Source organism: Cimex lectularius, unplaced genomic scaffold, assembly GCF_000648675.2.
Source record: "Cimex lectularius strain Harlan isolate CLEC.00 unplaced genomic scaffold, Clec_2.1 scaffold26, whole genome shotgun sequence".
Classification (NCBI taxonomy): domain Eukaryota; kingdom Metazoa; phylum Arthropoda; class Insecta; order Hemiptera; family Cimicidae; genus Cimex; species Cimex lectularius.
This window is the reverse complement of record NW_019392721.1, coordinates 2551323-2565322: the sequence shown is the minus strand read 5'-3', so window position 1 is coordinate 2565322 and position 14000 is coordinate 2551323. Positions and strand designations below refer to the sequence as shown.

Below are 14000 nucleotides of genomic sequence, written 5' to 3'. Positions count from 1 at the left end.
GGAAAGATTATTATTTTTCTCTTCTTAGCCTGTCTCATTGATAAACTGTTTGGTGATTTGACGCACCTAAAACAGATATTGACGTTTGGTCTAAGTTTATTCATTAATATAATGTATTATTAAACATTTATTGATATTCTTTGTGATTATAATTAAACATACAATAAATATATTTTGAATGATAATGATTCAAATAATTTATCCTAACATCACAACCTAGTATTGTGAGAATTTGTAATAATTCTCAATGTGAGGCATTTATTAAGCTCGGTTTATCTGGGAAAGACAAAAAAAAAATTGAAATTAATTTACTGAAAATTCAGTATAAAAGACTACATCAATTGTTCGTTCCATTGTAATCTACCATTATATCTTTCACTTCTAATGTTTTATGACAGTATATACAAGAATTGACATGCGAGTCAAATTATTGATATCATTCTTAAAAATAAATAGCATAAACAATTAAATATATTTTCTGCATTAAATACACAAATAAAAGTTTCCTTGTGGGACCAATTCATGAATACGTGTGTGTCATTTGGAATCCATGCACAGGACGAGTAATTGCATTTATTGCATCTCATTTCGTTCAGGAAGACTGGAGTATTTGGTGATATTCCTTATTATCTTCTAACTAACTAATACATAATCATTATGACTGTCCTGGTCTCCTTTCCTCTCTTTTGCATACCTTCTTATAAAACCAGACAACAGTTTACTTTCTCTAAAAAGTCTCATTCTTCCAATTCCACTAAATACTCCAGGATATCTAGACTAATGAAGTGTTAACACTCTATTAATTAGTTTGTGAATTAATTGTAATTAGTTTGTGCATTAAAAATATATATTTCTTTGTATCATATCACATATAGATATAATTTTGTATTGTATAATTTTTGTCTTGTTATTTTTTATTTTCTTAATTTAGTGTTAATTCTTATTTCTTCTTTAATTTTTAATTATTAATAATAATCTACTAATAGTGATATAATGCCATCCGTCTATGTACAGAACAACAAACTATTATTAAAAGAGTTTATAATATAAAGTTATTACGTAGATATAATTTATATAGAAAATAAGTTCTTGCAACTGTAGTATATCTGAACAGAAAATTCACAGAAAGTCGAGAAAAATGGTCATTTTTAAAAAATATGCTTTCCTGTCTTTGTTGTGTGTGCATTTCAAGATAAAAATTAAAATGCAGTTAAATATTATTAATGATATTAAATACAATAAATGATATTAAATACATAAAAAGTTACAAAATCCAAAAGTACTACATCCAATAAAATAGGCACAAAAAATATTTTCTGTAGAAAAATTATTCATAGTGTAGTGCATTTATACTTCTATTTTTTGCAACTTGTTTTATTAAAATTTTATTATTAACAGACTGAAAATATGGTTTGTTTTAAGCACCATTTCAAACTGAATTCCATCCCTCCACCCCATGGTAAGCTAGCTGCCATGGGTATTGCTGACACTAAAGAAGGGGGATCTGGTGATCTTTAATTTTTTCTTTTGGGATTCTATTATCATTCTTAATTGGCACTTCAACATGTGGTGTAAGGGCTCTACAAACTGTTAAATAAAATATACTAATTTTTATACCAAACAAAAAATAGATAATACTGGGCATGAACCGCCACTGTATTTTTTTCTCTCAGTTATCAGGTGATCCACTTCAAAATTCATAATTCCTCTAGATTTTACTTACAATCAATATTATTACAATCATTGGAAAGATGAATATATTTTTTTCCGACAATGTCAACAAGGTATAACAAAAATAAAGATGAAATCAACACTAAATCCTCAAACATTTATTTTTATGTCTCCAGTTCTAATTCATTTATGATGGCAAATTTTATGACATAAGTGTAGTAAATAGAACACTAAACCCAGTTTCCTTAAGCAAAATTTCCTGTCTATTGGTGCAGTTCTTTGAAAATTATCACCATTTTTGTGATTTAAACAAAATGGAAGCATTTGTGAGGTGATTTTTTTTTTGCTATATTATAAAAATTAATATCAACTGTCAATTGTTTATAAAAAAATAACTTTTAACTTCTTTAGGTTTTTGTAATGTTTTATCCTATCGTCATATTTAATACGATCCTGCATATTTTAAAAAAATACAATTTAAGAAGCCAACCTTCTTACCTACCAACAAACCATCTTTTAAAAAAATATTTAAATACCTTTTTTATCTCAGATTATCTGGCTTGATAATAAAGGTGCAAAGTTCGGCGAAACACATTGGCACTGTCCAACTGAAAACGATTTTTGCCACGTAACCATTAAGACTTTAGAGTCTTCGCCCCTTCCACACTTAAAGTAAAGCCAAATCAAATTAAGTTGAGGGAAGTTAAAAGTTAACACTTAATCTGGACTATACAATTTAAGCTGCCCTTATACACATGTATAGATTTAAGTAATTTAAAATTATTGAAAATATTTTTTTAAAGTTTTTATATAGTAATATCTGTAGTATTATAACACAAGCAATTAAATTTTATCTGTTCATTTTTTAACAGAACCTGCAGCAATTTCAAGTGAAAATATTGTTGACATCTGGAATAATTTTTGTTAACAACTTTTTATAAATTGCTACTCCTCTTCCTCTTTTCTTTGATTGAGGGATTTCGTCAAAGGAATAATGAATTAACCATTATTCATTAATGCTAAATTATGCAATTATGCAAAGGCATTAAATAAATAAATGATAGAATCAGTTCATTATTACTTTGTCTGAAACAACTTTTTGACTCTAAAGAGTGTTTGGTGGAATATTGATTATTTAGAGATCATGAGATGTGGTCTGGTGTGATGTAGGTTTTAGAAAAACATTTTCTTTATTGTGCCAATGTTTCGATCTTTATTGAGATCATCTTCAAGGCTCAAAGTGTTTGTTTTCTGTGTAGATGTGTCATTCTTGTCTGTCGTGTTGAGAGTGGTAGAAATATTGTGAAACCAGTCTTGGTAAAGACTCCTAAAATTATTTCAATTATTTGTGTAATTTTTGGCTGAGGACAAAATGTAATTGTCATTGAAAGTCTATCTATCCATTTAGCCTCTTGCATCTATCAATCAATCTGTGAAAAGTCAGTCATGTTTCAATTAATATTGCAAATAAATTAAATAATTCAAAAGGATCGTTTTCAAATGACATAATTGTTTTCAATGTTCTTGAAAATTAGAATTTGAAGTGCCCCTCAACAGAATGACTGTTTCCTCTATATTTGCTTATTTTTTCCATTTGTTTACATTGTAACAAAAACTTTTTATTAGCCATTGTAAAAAGCACTATTGTTTTTTTAATACGTATATTGGTAAATTCAACAACATGCTGAGACGGTTAAGCATTTGATGATCTTATCTTATCACTTATTCAAACAAATTGTGGTATTGAAAAGCTAAAATTTTTATTAGTTACAAATGGTATTCAACCATGAATACATTGGCTGTTCTGTTAATTTCAATTGGGGTCGCTCAAGCAGGTAATTTATGATGGCTATGACTAAAATCTGTTCTAATTCTGTTTTTGCTATATAATATTTTTGGTTGTTTATCTACATGTATATTAATTATTAAAATATGAAGAAAAAAACATTACATTGTTAGGTGTCCTCACAAATCTTATTTCCGATGATCCTCCTTCCAATCAGACCATCACTGATGACACTCTTAAGAAGTTGTTAGAGTTTGTAAAATCACTTGCTAATAACGTAGAAACTATTCCAGACCTCAACATGAATTCCGACACAAAAGTACTGTAAGTTCACTTTTAGAAGAAGAAGAAGAAAAAAATGAACAGATAATTTTTTTGACAGGTTTTACAATGTAACTACAAAAAATGCAACCGTCAAAGATTTAAACACTTTTGAAACTTTGTTCACGCATGCGGACATGGACAATTTAAATTTTGCAGTTAAGATACGTTTCCCCGAACTCAATTTAACTGGGCTCTACTCAATTAAAGCAAAAAGCGAGGACTTCGAACTGACTGGAGATGGACCCTTCAGGTAGTAATAATACACTTCTAATGAAAAAATGAAAAAAACCTATAAAATATTGATTTTATTGCATTTTTTAAAACAAATTACAAAAAAGCAATGTGGTGTATAAAAATTTAATTTTAAATAAGCATTTTATTTTGACCTTAACAATAAAGCAGCTTTATATGACATATACAGTGGAGTCCCGATAATCTGAAATTTTGCCTTATCCAAACACATTTTGATCAGCAATGCGGAAATCTTTTGGTCCACAAAGTACAAGTTTTTCCATTTTCCAGTTAAATTTTTATGGTAATAATGGCATTATTTTGGCCTAGAACACTGCAAACTCTACAGCTTGTAGTTTGGTGGGTCTGGATAATTTTGATCTGAATATCTTCACTTTTATTAGTCAAACATGTTTCTGCTTCTTGCCATCTTCAATGGAGGGTTTTAACTTCATTGTTAAAAACTGGAGATGGCAAGAAGTTGAAACACATCTTGACAGGTCAAAATGATCAGACTAAACGTACATACGCTTTCACCCTTGTCCAAGAAAACTTCCAGCTTATTTTTCAACGTCTACATGGTGCATATCACCTCATCTGAATATCATTCATTTTTAATAAACCATTTTCATTTTTAATAAACCAAACCTGTTTTACTGATTGTTTCTGCATCACTGTAGTTTTTCGGTTGTTCTGAATTTCTTCTAAGCCAAACAGCGCTCAGTCCCAATTAGTTCGTACTAGCAGGACTCCACTGTATAGAATACTGTTATACTTGTTAACAATATACTAATAATAATTATACTTTTAACAATATAATAATTGTTATAGCTTTTTCCAATCAGACTGACTCTTTTTAATTTCAAATTAACTGTTTAACTACAAACTGAACTTTCTAAAATTTTTTTAAAACTTCAAATTAACTCTTTTTCATATCAAATTAGCCTTTTCTTTAAATAATTTATAAAAAAACTTACGAGATGGTATGAGTTATAAGCATGAAAAGTAAAATTTTTTATATTTGTGAATTTTTAAAAATATCTTAAAGTATCTATCTCTTAAAATACCAAATGAAAATTAAAAAGTATAAACAATTTGCAAAAATACAGGAATTTTACTTTACATATCTCATACCATCTCCAAAGTTTGTTTTTAATTATTTAAAGAAAAGGCTAATTAGAAATCAAAAAGGGTTAATTTGAAGTTAATAGGTTAATTTTATATTAAAAATGCTAATTTTAAGTTAAAAAGGGTTAATTTGGAATCAAAAAAGGTTTATTTGAAGTTAAAAATGGTAAATTTGAATTGAAAAAAAAGCTATGTAATGAAATTAGTATTAATGAAACTTAAATATAGTAAAAAATGTGACCTTATGTTTTATTTAAAACATTTATAATAAATATATTTGTGGGTGTCGGTGGCCACATCAATTTAGTGTTGACACAGAGGTCATCACTGTCAAGTAAAGGTTTGAAGCCAGCAGCTATGCATTTGAACCCTACATACTTACAAATTTATTTTATTTTTATTATAACACCAGCACCCCCAGAGTTGATATGACCTCTGTTGTTGCGAATCCTCGTTAAAAAACAAGTTTTAGTATATTTAATGCAGAAACTAATTCTTTGGTGTATTTTTATTTTATTTTTTAAGCGTTGATGTCAAAAATTTGACACTGGCAGTAAATATAAGTCTTGAATTACTAAGCGACAATACATTAGAAGTGAAAGATTTACTTTTGGATTATGAAGAACAGGCAATTAAAGTAATATTTCACAATGAATTTTCAAGTTAGGAAATTAATTTAACAAACTTTTTTACCTCTCCCAGATAAATTTCAACATGCTTGGAGGAAATGAAATGGTCAGCCAAACACTCAACGAGTTAATAAACGTCGCACTTCCAGAATTATTACAATCCATCAAACCTAACGTCGAGGAATTGGCAAGGGAGAAAGTAAAACAGTACGGCGCATTCGTATTGGGTGGAATGACTGTACAAGACTTCGTACAATTTATTTATGATTTCATACCAAATAAACATTGATGTTAATTATAAATAAACGCAAACCACACAAATTAAAATAAAATGTTTATTTTTTTATATAATGACAAATATTTCGAATATCATTTCTTACTGATCTTTCGTGCTTTCTTAACAACAGGCAATGGTGGCAATGGTAATTTTAATACATATTGCTTGCTTGACCCGCCCAATGAAGATAAACCTAGTAACTTGACAAACCATTGAAGTCTGAAAAAAAATCAAAATTAGAAAAGATAAATTAGTAGTAAGTACTATTTCATTTTGTAACTTGCTTGGTGATTCCAAATCCTTTAACAGAGGATGTTAACAAGTCTAATTTGACTGTGTAATTATTTAATAAGAGCATTATTACTAACACATGGCTGAGAGCTTTATCTTTTAATTCCAAAGGCCTCGATCTGTAAAAAAAAATTAAAATGTTAAATCAAGAAATATAAAAATTAAAGTTTAATATTTACCTTCCCTGCTCAGACTGAATAGTGAATTCATTTAAAATTTTATTTGCTATAATATTTGAAAATGGGCAAATCTTATTTGCACAATTCTTCAATTTCACTTCAGCCGCAGACATATTAAGGAATTTAACAATCGCATTACCATAAACAAGTAAGTTAAGGCTTGAAATCGAAGGATTAGGTCCAAGAAGTTGATATTGAGAATATAAAAAGTAGTTAGTTCTGAAAAATAATAAACCATTACCAGAATGAAATAGTGAAATTTTGTTTCATTATTGGTGGTTTTTTCAGGAATGAAGTCAGTAAAAAAACCAACAATAACTCAATACAATTAACACATCTACATTAATTGTTTAATTAATTTAAGAGCCTATATGTTCAGAAATAGCACATTATTTCACACACAAACCCACATCTGATCAGATTCCGCAGGAGGATTGTTCATCAAATGTTGTGCTGCCGATTTTAAAGTTTCCTGTTCTTCTGCGGAAAGCAATTTCTCAACAGGATACACATCACACAAATTAGATGCATTTCTATTACAAGGAGGTAGTAAATTAAGAATCGCCTGTTCAGCGCCTTTTGCAGTATTGTCAATTTCATCAAATGTAATATCTGAAATTAAAGAGATAAAAATATATTTGATAATAAATAAAACAATTATAATGTTTAATTGTGTTACAACAGCATCCAAATTTCATACAGTAATGTCAAACAAAGTGTGAAATAAGGACGTTATTGGTTTTGTTTTAGTCCATCATATTGTGTTCCATTTTTGATACTTCACTGAGGAATGGGCCAGGGAAGAAGAACATTTAATTTCATTATTAAGTGTGTGGTGTTGAGTGACCGTTAGTCAATGATTATTCAAAGATCGTGAGATGTGGTCTGGTGTGACGTAGGTTGTAGAAAAAACATTTTCTTTATCGTGCCAACATTTCGATCTTTATTGAGATCATCTTCAGGGCCTGGGATTTACAAACATTGTTTGAAATTTACAAATACATGGAGGATGTGGAAAAAAATGAATTTATACAATGCTAGAAAATTGTAGATATAAAAAAATGAATTTATACAATGCTAGAAAATTTTAGATAAAAAAATGAATTTATACAATGCTTTTATTAATCTAAAATTTTCTAGCATTGTATAAATTCAATTCTTTCATCTAAAATTTTCTAGCATTGTATAAATTCAATTCTTTTATCTAAAATTTTCTAGCATTGCATAAATTCATAAATTTTTTTCCGCATCCTACATGTATATGTAAATTTCAAACAATGTTTATAAATCCCAGGCTCAGAAGATGATCTCAATAAAGATTGAAATGTTGGCACGATAAAGAAAGTTTTTCTAAAACCTACATCACACCAGACTGCATCTCACGATCTCCAAATAATAATTAATTATAAAAAAAAATATCCAAAAGAGCCAAAATATTAGAAAATATCAGACAGTGCTGTTCGGATGTGTCGTTGATTATAAGTATGCTGCCTAATGTGTGGGACTTTTTTTGGATGTAAAAGGCTCTTTTTTTTAAATATTTTTCATGAAAAACGCAAAAAAAAAAAATATTGTCTATTTTGGTTGTAAAAGGCTTGTAGGCACTTTTTTTAAAACATATTTTTCAAGAAAAGCACAAAAAACCCCAAAAATGGGAAAAAATTTTATTGTCTTTTTTGGATGTAAAAGGCTTGTAGGCACGTTTTTTAATGTATTTTTAATGAAAAACGAAAAAAATGGAAAAAATTTATTGTCTTTTTTGGATGTAAAAGGCTCGTAGGCACTGGTTTTTTTTAAACGTATTTTCACGAAAAACACAACCCCCCCCCCCAAAAAAAGGATTTTTTGAGCTTTGATCTACCAGATGTGAACCATAGGATACTTTAGGCCTTATCTAATCAGGTACGAGCATATTGTGCTCTAGTCTCTTCACATTTAGACTAAGTTCAAAGAAGCAGCTTATTGCTGCTCACTCTAACTCATGCTCAAAATAATAACTAAAACAGCACATTGCTTCTATGAACTGGAATCTAAAACTGAAGAGAGTTCTCAGTCCCGCATAGAGGTAGAGATGAGCATGATACCATGCTCTCAGTACCTCACTTGAAGAACAAAGAGTGCAATATGTCGACTGTCCTGAATGTGTTAACAATGTACATCTATCTTTTATTTATGACTGTTGTATTCAACAATGTTGGGTTGTGGGATGTGGAATCATACAGAAAACAGCGTAGTGCTAAATTCTTTAATTTGCCAATGTTTCGTATGGTTTTCATTCTTTTTCAAGGCAACGCTGGAATGAAGGTAGAGCCACTTTTGTCCACTTTTTTTCTGGTGTTAGCATTAATTAGTTTCGAAGTGGTAGTCTTCAATTTTTTTCCCATGCTGGTACTACTCTAATTACTTGTTAAGGGCTTTAATTTGATGCACTTTTTGGTTGGAAATCTTTTACTCCTTTCAGTCTCATCCAATTTCAACCTTCTTTTGAAACTAAGTAAAAGATTTCCAACTAAAAAAGTGCACCAAATTAAAGCCCTTGACACGTAATTATAGTAGTACCGGCATGGAAAAAAAAGGAAAAACTGAAGAGTTCTTCGAAATGAATTACAGCTACAATTTTAATGCACCTTTATGCTCTACCTTTATTCCAGCATTGCCTTGAAAAAGAATGAAAACCATGAAACGTTGGGAAAATAAAGAATTGAGCACTACTCTGTATTTTATGTACATATGACTGCACATCCCACAATCCAACGTCAATGTACATCTAGTCATTAAATCAATATTAATGTTAGTTGTAAGTTATAGAGCATGATTTGGAATTTTTGAAACAAACCTCCCATTTCCTGGGTCATGTCAGCTTCTATCATTTGGTTGGTACGATCCATTCTTTGTTGCATTTCTGTTATACGTTTAGATTTTTTTGAACCAAACGCTTTCGAAAGAGTATTTATGCCATCTTTGTAGTTCAATTGTATGTTGAAAGATTCCGCCATCAATTTTCTCTTTTTTGGATTTATGTTTAAAAGAGTGCACGATTCGAAGGGTATAACCCTGGCCTAAATGAAAACACTTATAATAAATCCATATATGATTAACAACATTATTTTGATTAATTATAATTTTAATCTAAGGTAGTGGGTTGAGATGAAAAAACTAGTGTCAGAAACGGGATTCAAACCCACAATCAGCTCAATAGTTAAGTCAACCCTAGTCATGGGTTCGAATCCCGCTTGAGACACTACTTATTATAAATTTTAGTTTAAAATTGTCTTTTAATACTTGCCTCGTTCGTCTTCTTATTCCTTATAAGAAGAATAGTCTGGCACAGAGCGTTTTGAATGTTTTCGGGCTTTCCCATGTAACGTTTGCTCTGCTTCGATAAAGCAAGTGTCTTGTCGGTCATATTTTCTTTGTCGACATACATTTCACACTGAATACTGGGAACATCTTGCTTTGTCAGGGCGCCATAATCAAAGCTAACTGGAAATTTTATTATTAAAATTAATTAAAATTCTGTTATAAATTGAATTTTAATAATACAGTTTATGGAATTAGCCTAATTTACAAAAATGTTTAAATATAGAAATACACAATATAAAAAATATAACAATATAAAAGCAAAACTAAGAATAAGAAAACAAAGGAAAAAATTACTTAAATATTAAATAATACGTAAAATAAGAAAATAGCTTAAAAGAATATTTCATATATATACCTGAAAAATGTAAAATGTGTGTAAAAAGAATCAATATTAATGTGTATAATAATATAGCACATTTTTAAAAATTATGTAATTAACATTAGAAAAGAATTACATAAAAATATATTGATTAATTAAGTAAAAATAAAATTATTTTGTGCATATTTAGCTGAATTATATTCAGTAAATTTTTTAATGAAGTTGATAAATCTGATTTTGGCTATCGACACTTTAAAAAAACAGCATTTCGAGACCAAAGATATCTGAGATTAATCTCTTAATATAAGAGAAGAATTAAGTTGAAATGAAATAAAAAATCAAAAATATTATAATAATTTTGCCTTACTTATATTCGGAGTAAGCAGACTATTTCCTTTCAGCACTTTGTTTATTACACAAGAATCTCGCTGAGACATTTTCGTTAAAAATAATAAATACAATTAAAAATACAAATTACACATCAACCACCTCCAACGTGCTTGTCTACTTGTTTATATTTGTGTTTACTGTTTCTTGCTCATGCTACCAGTTCAACCAGTTTCTAAACAAATTATCCCTCTCCAAGGGAATTAAATATTTTAAAATTTTTTATTATTTATCATTATAATATAAAAATAAAACTAATTTACTTAATACAAAACTCTAATTCTTCAGGAACATAATTTATAAAGTAGATACTTGACTGTGTGGGAGTGTTATTAAATAATGTATTATAAATAATAATATAAATATTAATTAGTATTTTTAGTGATTAATTCTGTTTCTGGTTGCTTACAACTTCAACATGCCTTAGTAAAACCTAATAAATAGTGTTCAACTAAAAATATTCTTTTAAATTCTGACAAATTTAATCCAAAGATCGTGGGTTCAAATCCTGCTCGTGCCACTTTTTCATTTCAACCAAGACTTTAGATTAAAAGTATAATTAATTCTGACAAATGTTCAGTTATGACTTTCCAAAAAATCTATCAAATTTAAGTACGCTGTATCAAACTCGTTCCTTAAAATTCTTGGCATCATTATTGACACTCAGATAAACTTTCATATACACGTTAATAAAATTATTGCTAAAGCAAATAAAACTTTAGGATTTCTAGAGTGACTAACTTTACAACCTGATTATAGAACCAATCTTTTAAACTGAGTGAATGGTGTGTAAATAAAAAGAATGTATTTAAGAGTGAGAGAATGTGAATGAGTTTGTATTTAGGAAATAATTGCATTGGAGGCTAAATGACCTACCTGTTAGTATCCCCCAGGCTCATGGCTTACCCCCAGCTAAGGTGGGTAATTCTTGAGACCTACCAGTAATTTATTGTAAATTACAAAAGCTGGAATTGAAGGTGGACCACAGGAAGTGAAAGGCTCAACTCTTTATACATGTGTATGCATGTACAAATTTGAGCTTGTATAAATCAGTAATTAGCATATATGATAAACTTATATTTGTAGTAAATAACATAATGGTTACTGTCTCATTTAATATTACTTAAAGACACTCTTCTCTAGTATCTTAAATAATATTAAATATGTTAAAAGAATAAAGAAGACACCAACTAAAATAATTAATAACTTGCTAATTTTTGGTTGGTATATTATTTTTTTCTTACGAAAATAATACCCCTTTTACTTACTTAACTTGTGATTATCAAGTTTTAATAATGGATAAGATACATTTCAGAAAAGGCCATTTCCATCTCATTTTGGTTCTTACTGATTATGCTATTTCTTCTTTATAATCTTGCTCCATTTTTAAAGTTTTTCATGTATGTATTTTGTGTAGATGTATATTTTTTAATGTTCGTTGAGAGGTTTTGATTATATTTATTGGTTTGTGGTGTGAATCCTGTTCCATATTAGTTCTATATTTTTTCCTGAGTTTTATTTGTTGCTAGTCCTTTGGAATACTTTTCTCAATCAAGTTTATTCTGGTATTATAGTATTATTTTTCCTAATCAGGTTTATCGCTTATTTCATGGTTCTTAGTTTGTATTCTAATCGGTTGTGAAATATTTTGCATTCTTTTGGTAAGGAAGCGGTGATCTCTAGGGCATTTGGCTTAAAGGGGATACTAGCGACCCAGCCAAATAATGGGGCGGATGAACTTCTTGATGTATAGACACTAAGTCAGCACATCGAGGAGTGACAATCCTTCAGGGTGAAAGTCCAAATAATAAATATTAATATTGCAAAACATGTGATTTTTGACTTGCCCAAAGTTTTCTGTAGGCATAGCTCCGCAGTGGGTTTGCCTCTCTTCTCGAGGGCGACCTTCAGGATAGGTTTTTGAACAGAATATGTTCTTCGACCTCGAGAAGGATGACGTGATGACATGGAAAGACGAAATCCTGCGGAAATGTCACGATTTCAGTCTAAGAGTAAAATTGCCACATTTCCTTGACAACCTATGTTTCTACCATTCTCATAAGGATCTAGTGCATTCGGTGATAGGATACAGTCGGCGATAAACGTTGTAGCTGCGATAACCGAGGAAACTGGGTTTACTTTCTCCATGTTGAAAATGGTTGTTGTCTAGTAGATTGGCTCAACTCTGCCTCAGGAGCACACCTGTGCAGTGTGTAAAGATGGTGCATTTCTTGGCCTATTTGATGAAACATTGAGATGGCAGGCAGATATTAACACCATCGACGTCCAGAGCAAGACAACCCTTGTACTGGTGGGAAGCGAACAGGGAGAACCTGTTAAAAATGTTTGATTTGCTTTTTGTTCAGGGATCTTATCAGATGTATGGCTTACTCCTTGGCCCAAAAAACGCACCTGAGAAAGGTTGGTAGGCTTTACTGTCAGGGGTCTCAGAGCGATCTTGGGAGTGTTCAAGACCAGCACCTCAACAGTCTTTGCTGCGAGCTGGGTTGTCTTGCTTCCTTAACTTTGGAAAGAGCAGCTTACCCTTGGTTCCGCGTCTGGGTTCTTAGCCAACCCACTTGCTACGATAGGACGATCCTCATGTGCCTGAACAGAGTTGTATAAGACATGCTTCGCTCACATACGCGACCCCTTGGAATTTGCTTCAGTGAGGCCTTATGGAGGGCCGGATTGGCGCTGGGATTGTGCTTTGGCTGGGCAACCTGCCGATAGCCCCTTGGACCTTTCAGGCTGTACTCGTCTGCAACAATCTGGCGAACTAGGCTAAATCGAGTACTCTGCCATACCTAAGTTCCTTAAACTTGGAAATAGATTCGCCGGTTTTCACACAGGTCCAAGACCGGTGATGGTGTGGTGTGTGCTGAGTAGAGGGAATGACCACCTTCTGGTCGTTACCCCTCATTGCAGCATATATATGGTGGAGCTGCTTGTGATTGGGCACACTCTCCAGATGGTATGGACCGAGGAGGGCTTTGCCATCCTTGTACATACCAACTCTCTGTGCGCTGTCTGGGATATATGAAACAGGTTCTCTGAGGACCCTCCCTCTCTTATTGCTCTTATTAGGGAAATATGCCAAGCTGGAGTGTCTCGAAAAAAATGGTGGTTGTCAGAGTTCCTCCTGGACACTTCAGCCTAGAGGGTAACAAACATGTGGACGAGGCAGCAAAAGCTTGGACATCACACCCTCTAGACCGGCCCATCACGATCAGGTCCTCTGATCCTAAGCTTGCAGAAAAAAATATGATACATGAAAGGTAGCACTTAATTATATTCTCTGACAGCCAAAGTGTGGTCCATTCCCTTCACAGTATCCTTAAAGCCAATCAATCACTTCATCCTCACAGATTTTCAATTTAATATGTCAGTTAAAAACCTCCAACACTAACATTCA

At 31.1% G+C, this 14000-nt stretch overlaps 2 protein-coding genes across 2 annotated transcripts; one reads left to right on the top strand and one right to left on the bottom strand.

Moving 5' to 3' along the window:
• Positions 1 to 3395: 3395 nt before the first annotated feature.
• On the top strand, positions 3396 to 6122 carry LOC106664026. Its single transcript, XM_014389385.1, has 5 exons — positions 3396 to 3506; positions 3631 to 3781; positions 3840 to 4031; positions 5666 to 5777; positions 5843 to 6122. The coding sequence occupies exons 1-5, from the start codon at positions 3458 to 3460 to the stop codon at positions 6056 to 6058; spliced, it is 720 nt and encodes a 239-aa protein (XP_014244871.1). The 5' UTR covers positions 3396 to 3457; the 3' UTR covers positions 6059 to 6122.
• LOC106664025 lies at positions 6091 to 10713 on the bottom strand. Its single transcript, XM_014389384.2, has 7 exons — positions 10566 to 10713; positions 9803 to 9999; positions 9353 to 9575; positions 6927 to 7128; positions 6517 to 6735; positions 6331 to 6456; positions 6091 to 6265 (listed from the first exon to the last, which is right to left on the bottom strand). Exons 1-7 carry the CDS (start codon positions 10633 to 10635, stop codon positions 6139 to 6141), a joined length of 1164 nt encoding a protein of 387 aa, XP_014244870.1. The 5' UTR covers positions 10636 to 10713; the 3' UTR covers positions 6091 to 6138.
• Positions 10714 to 14000: the final 3287 nt, after the last annotated feature.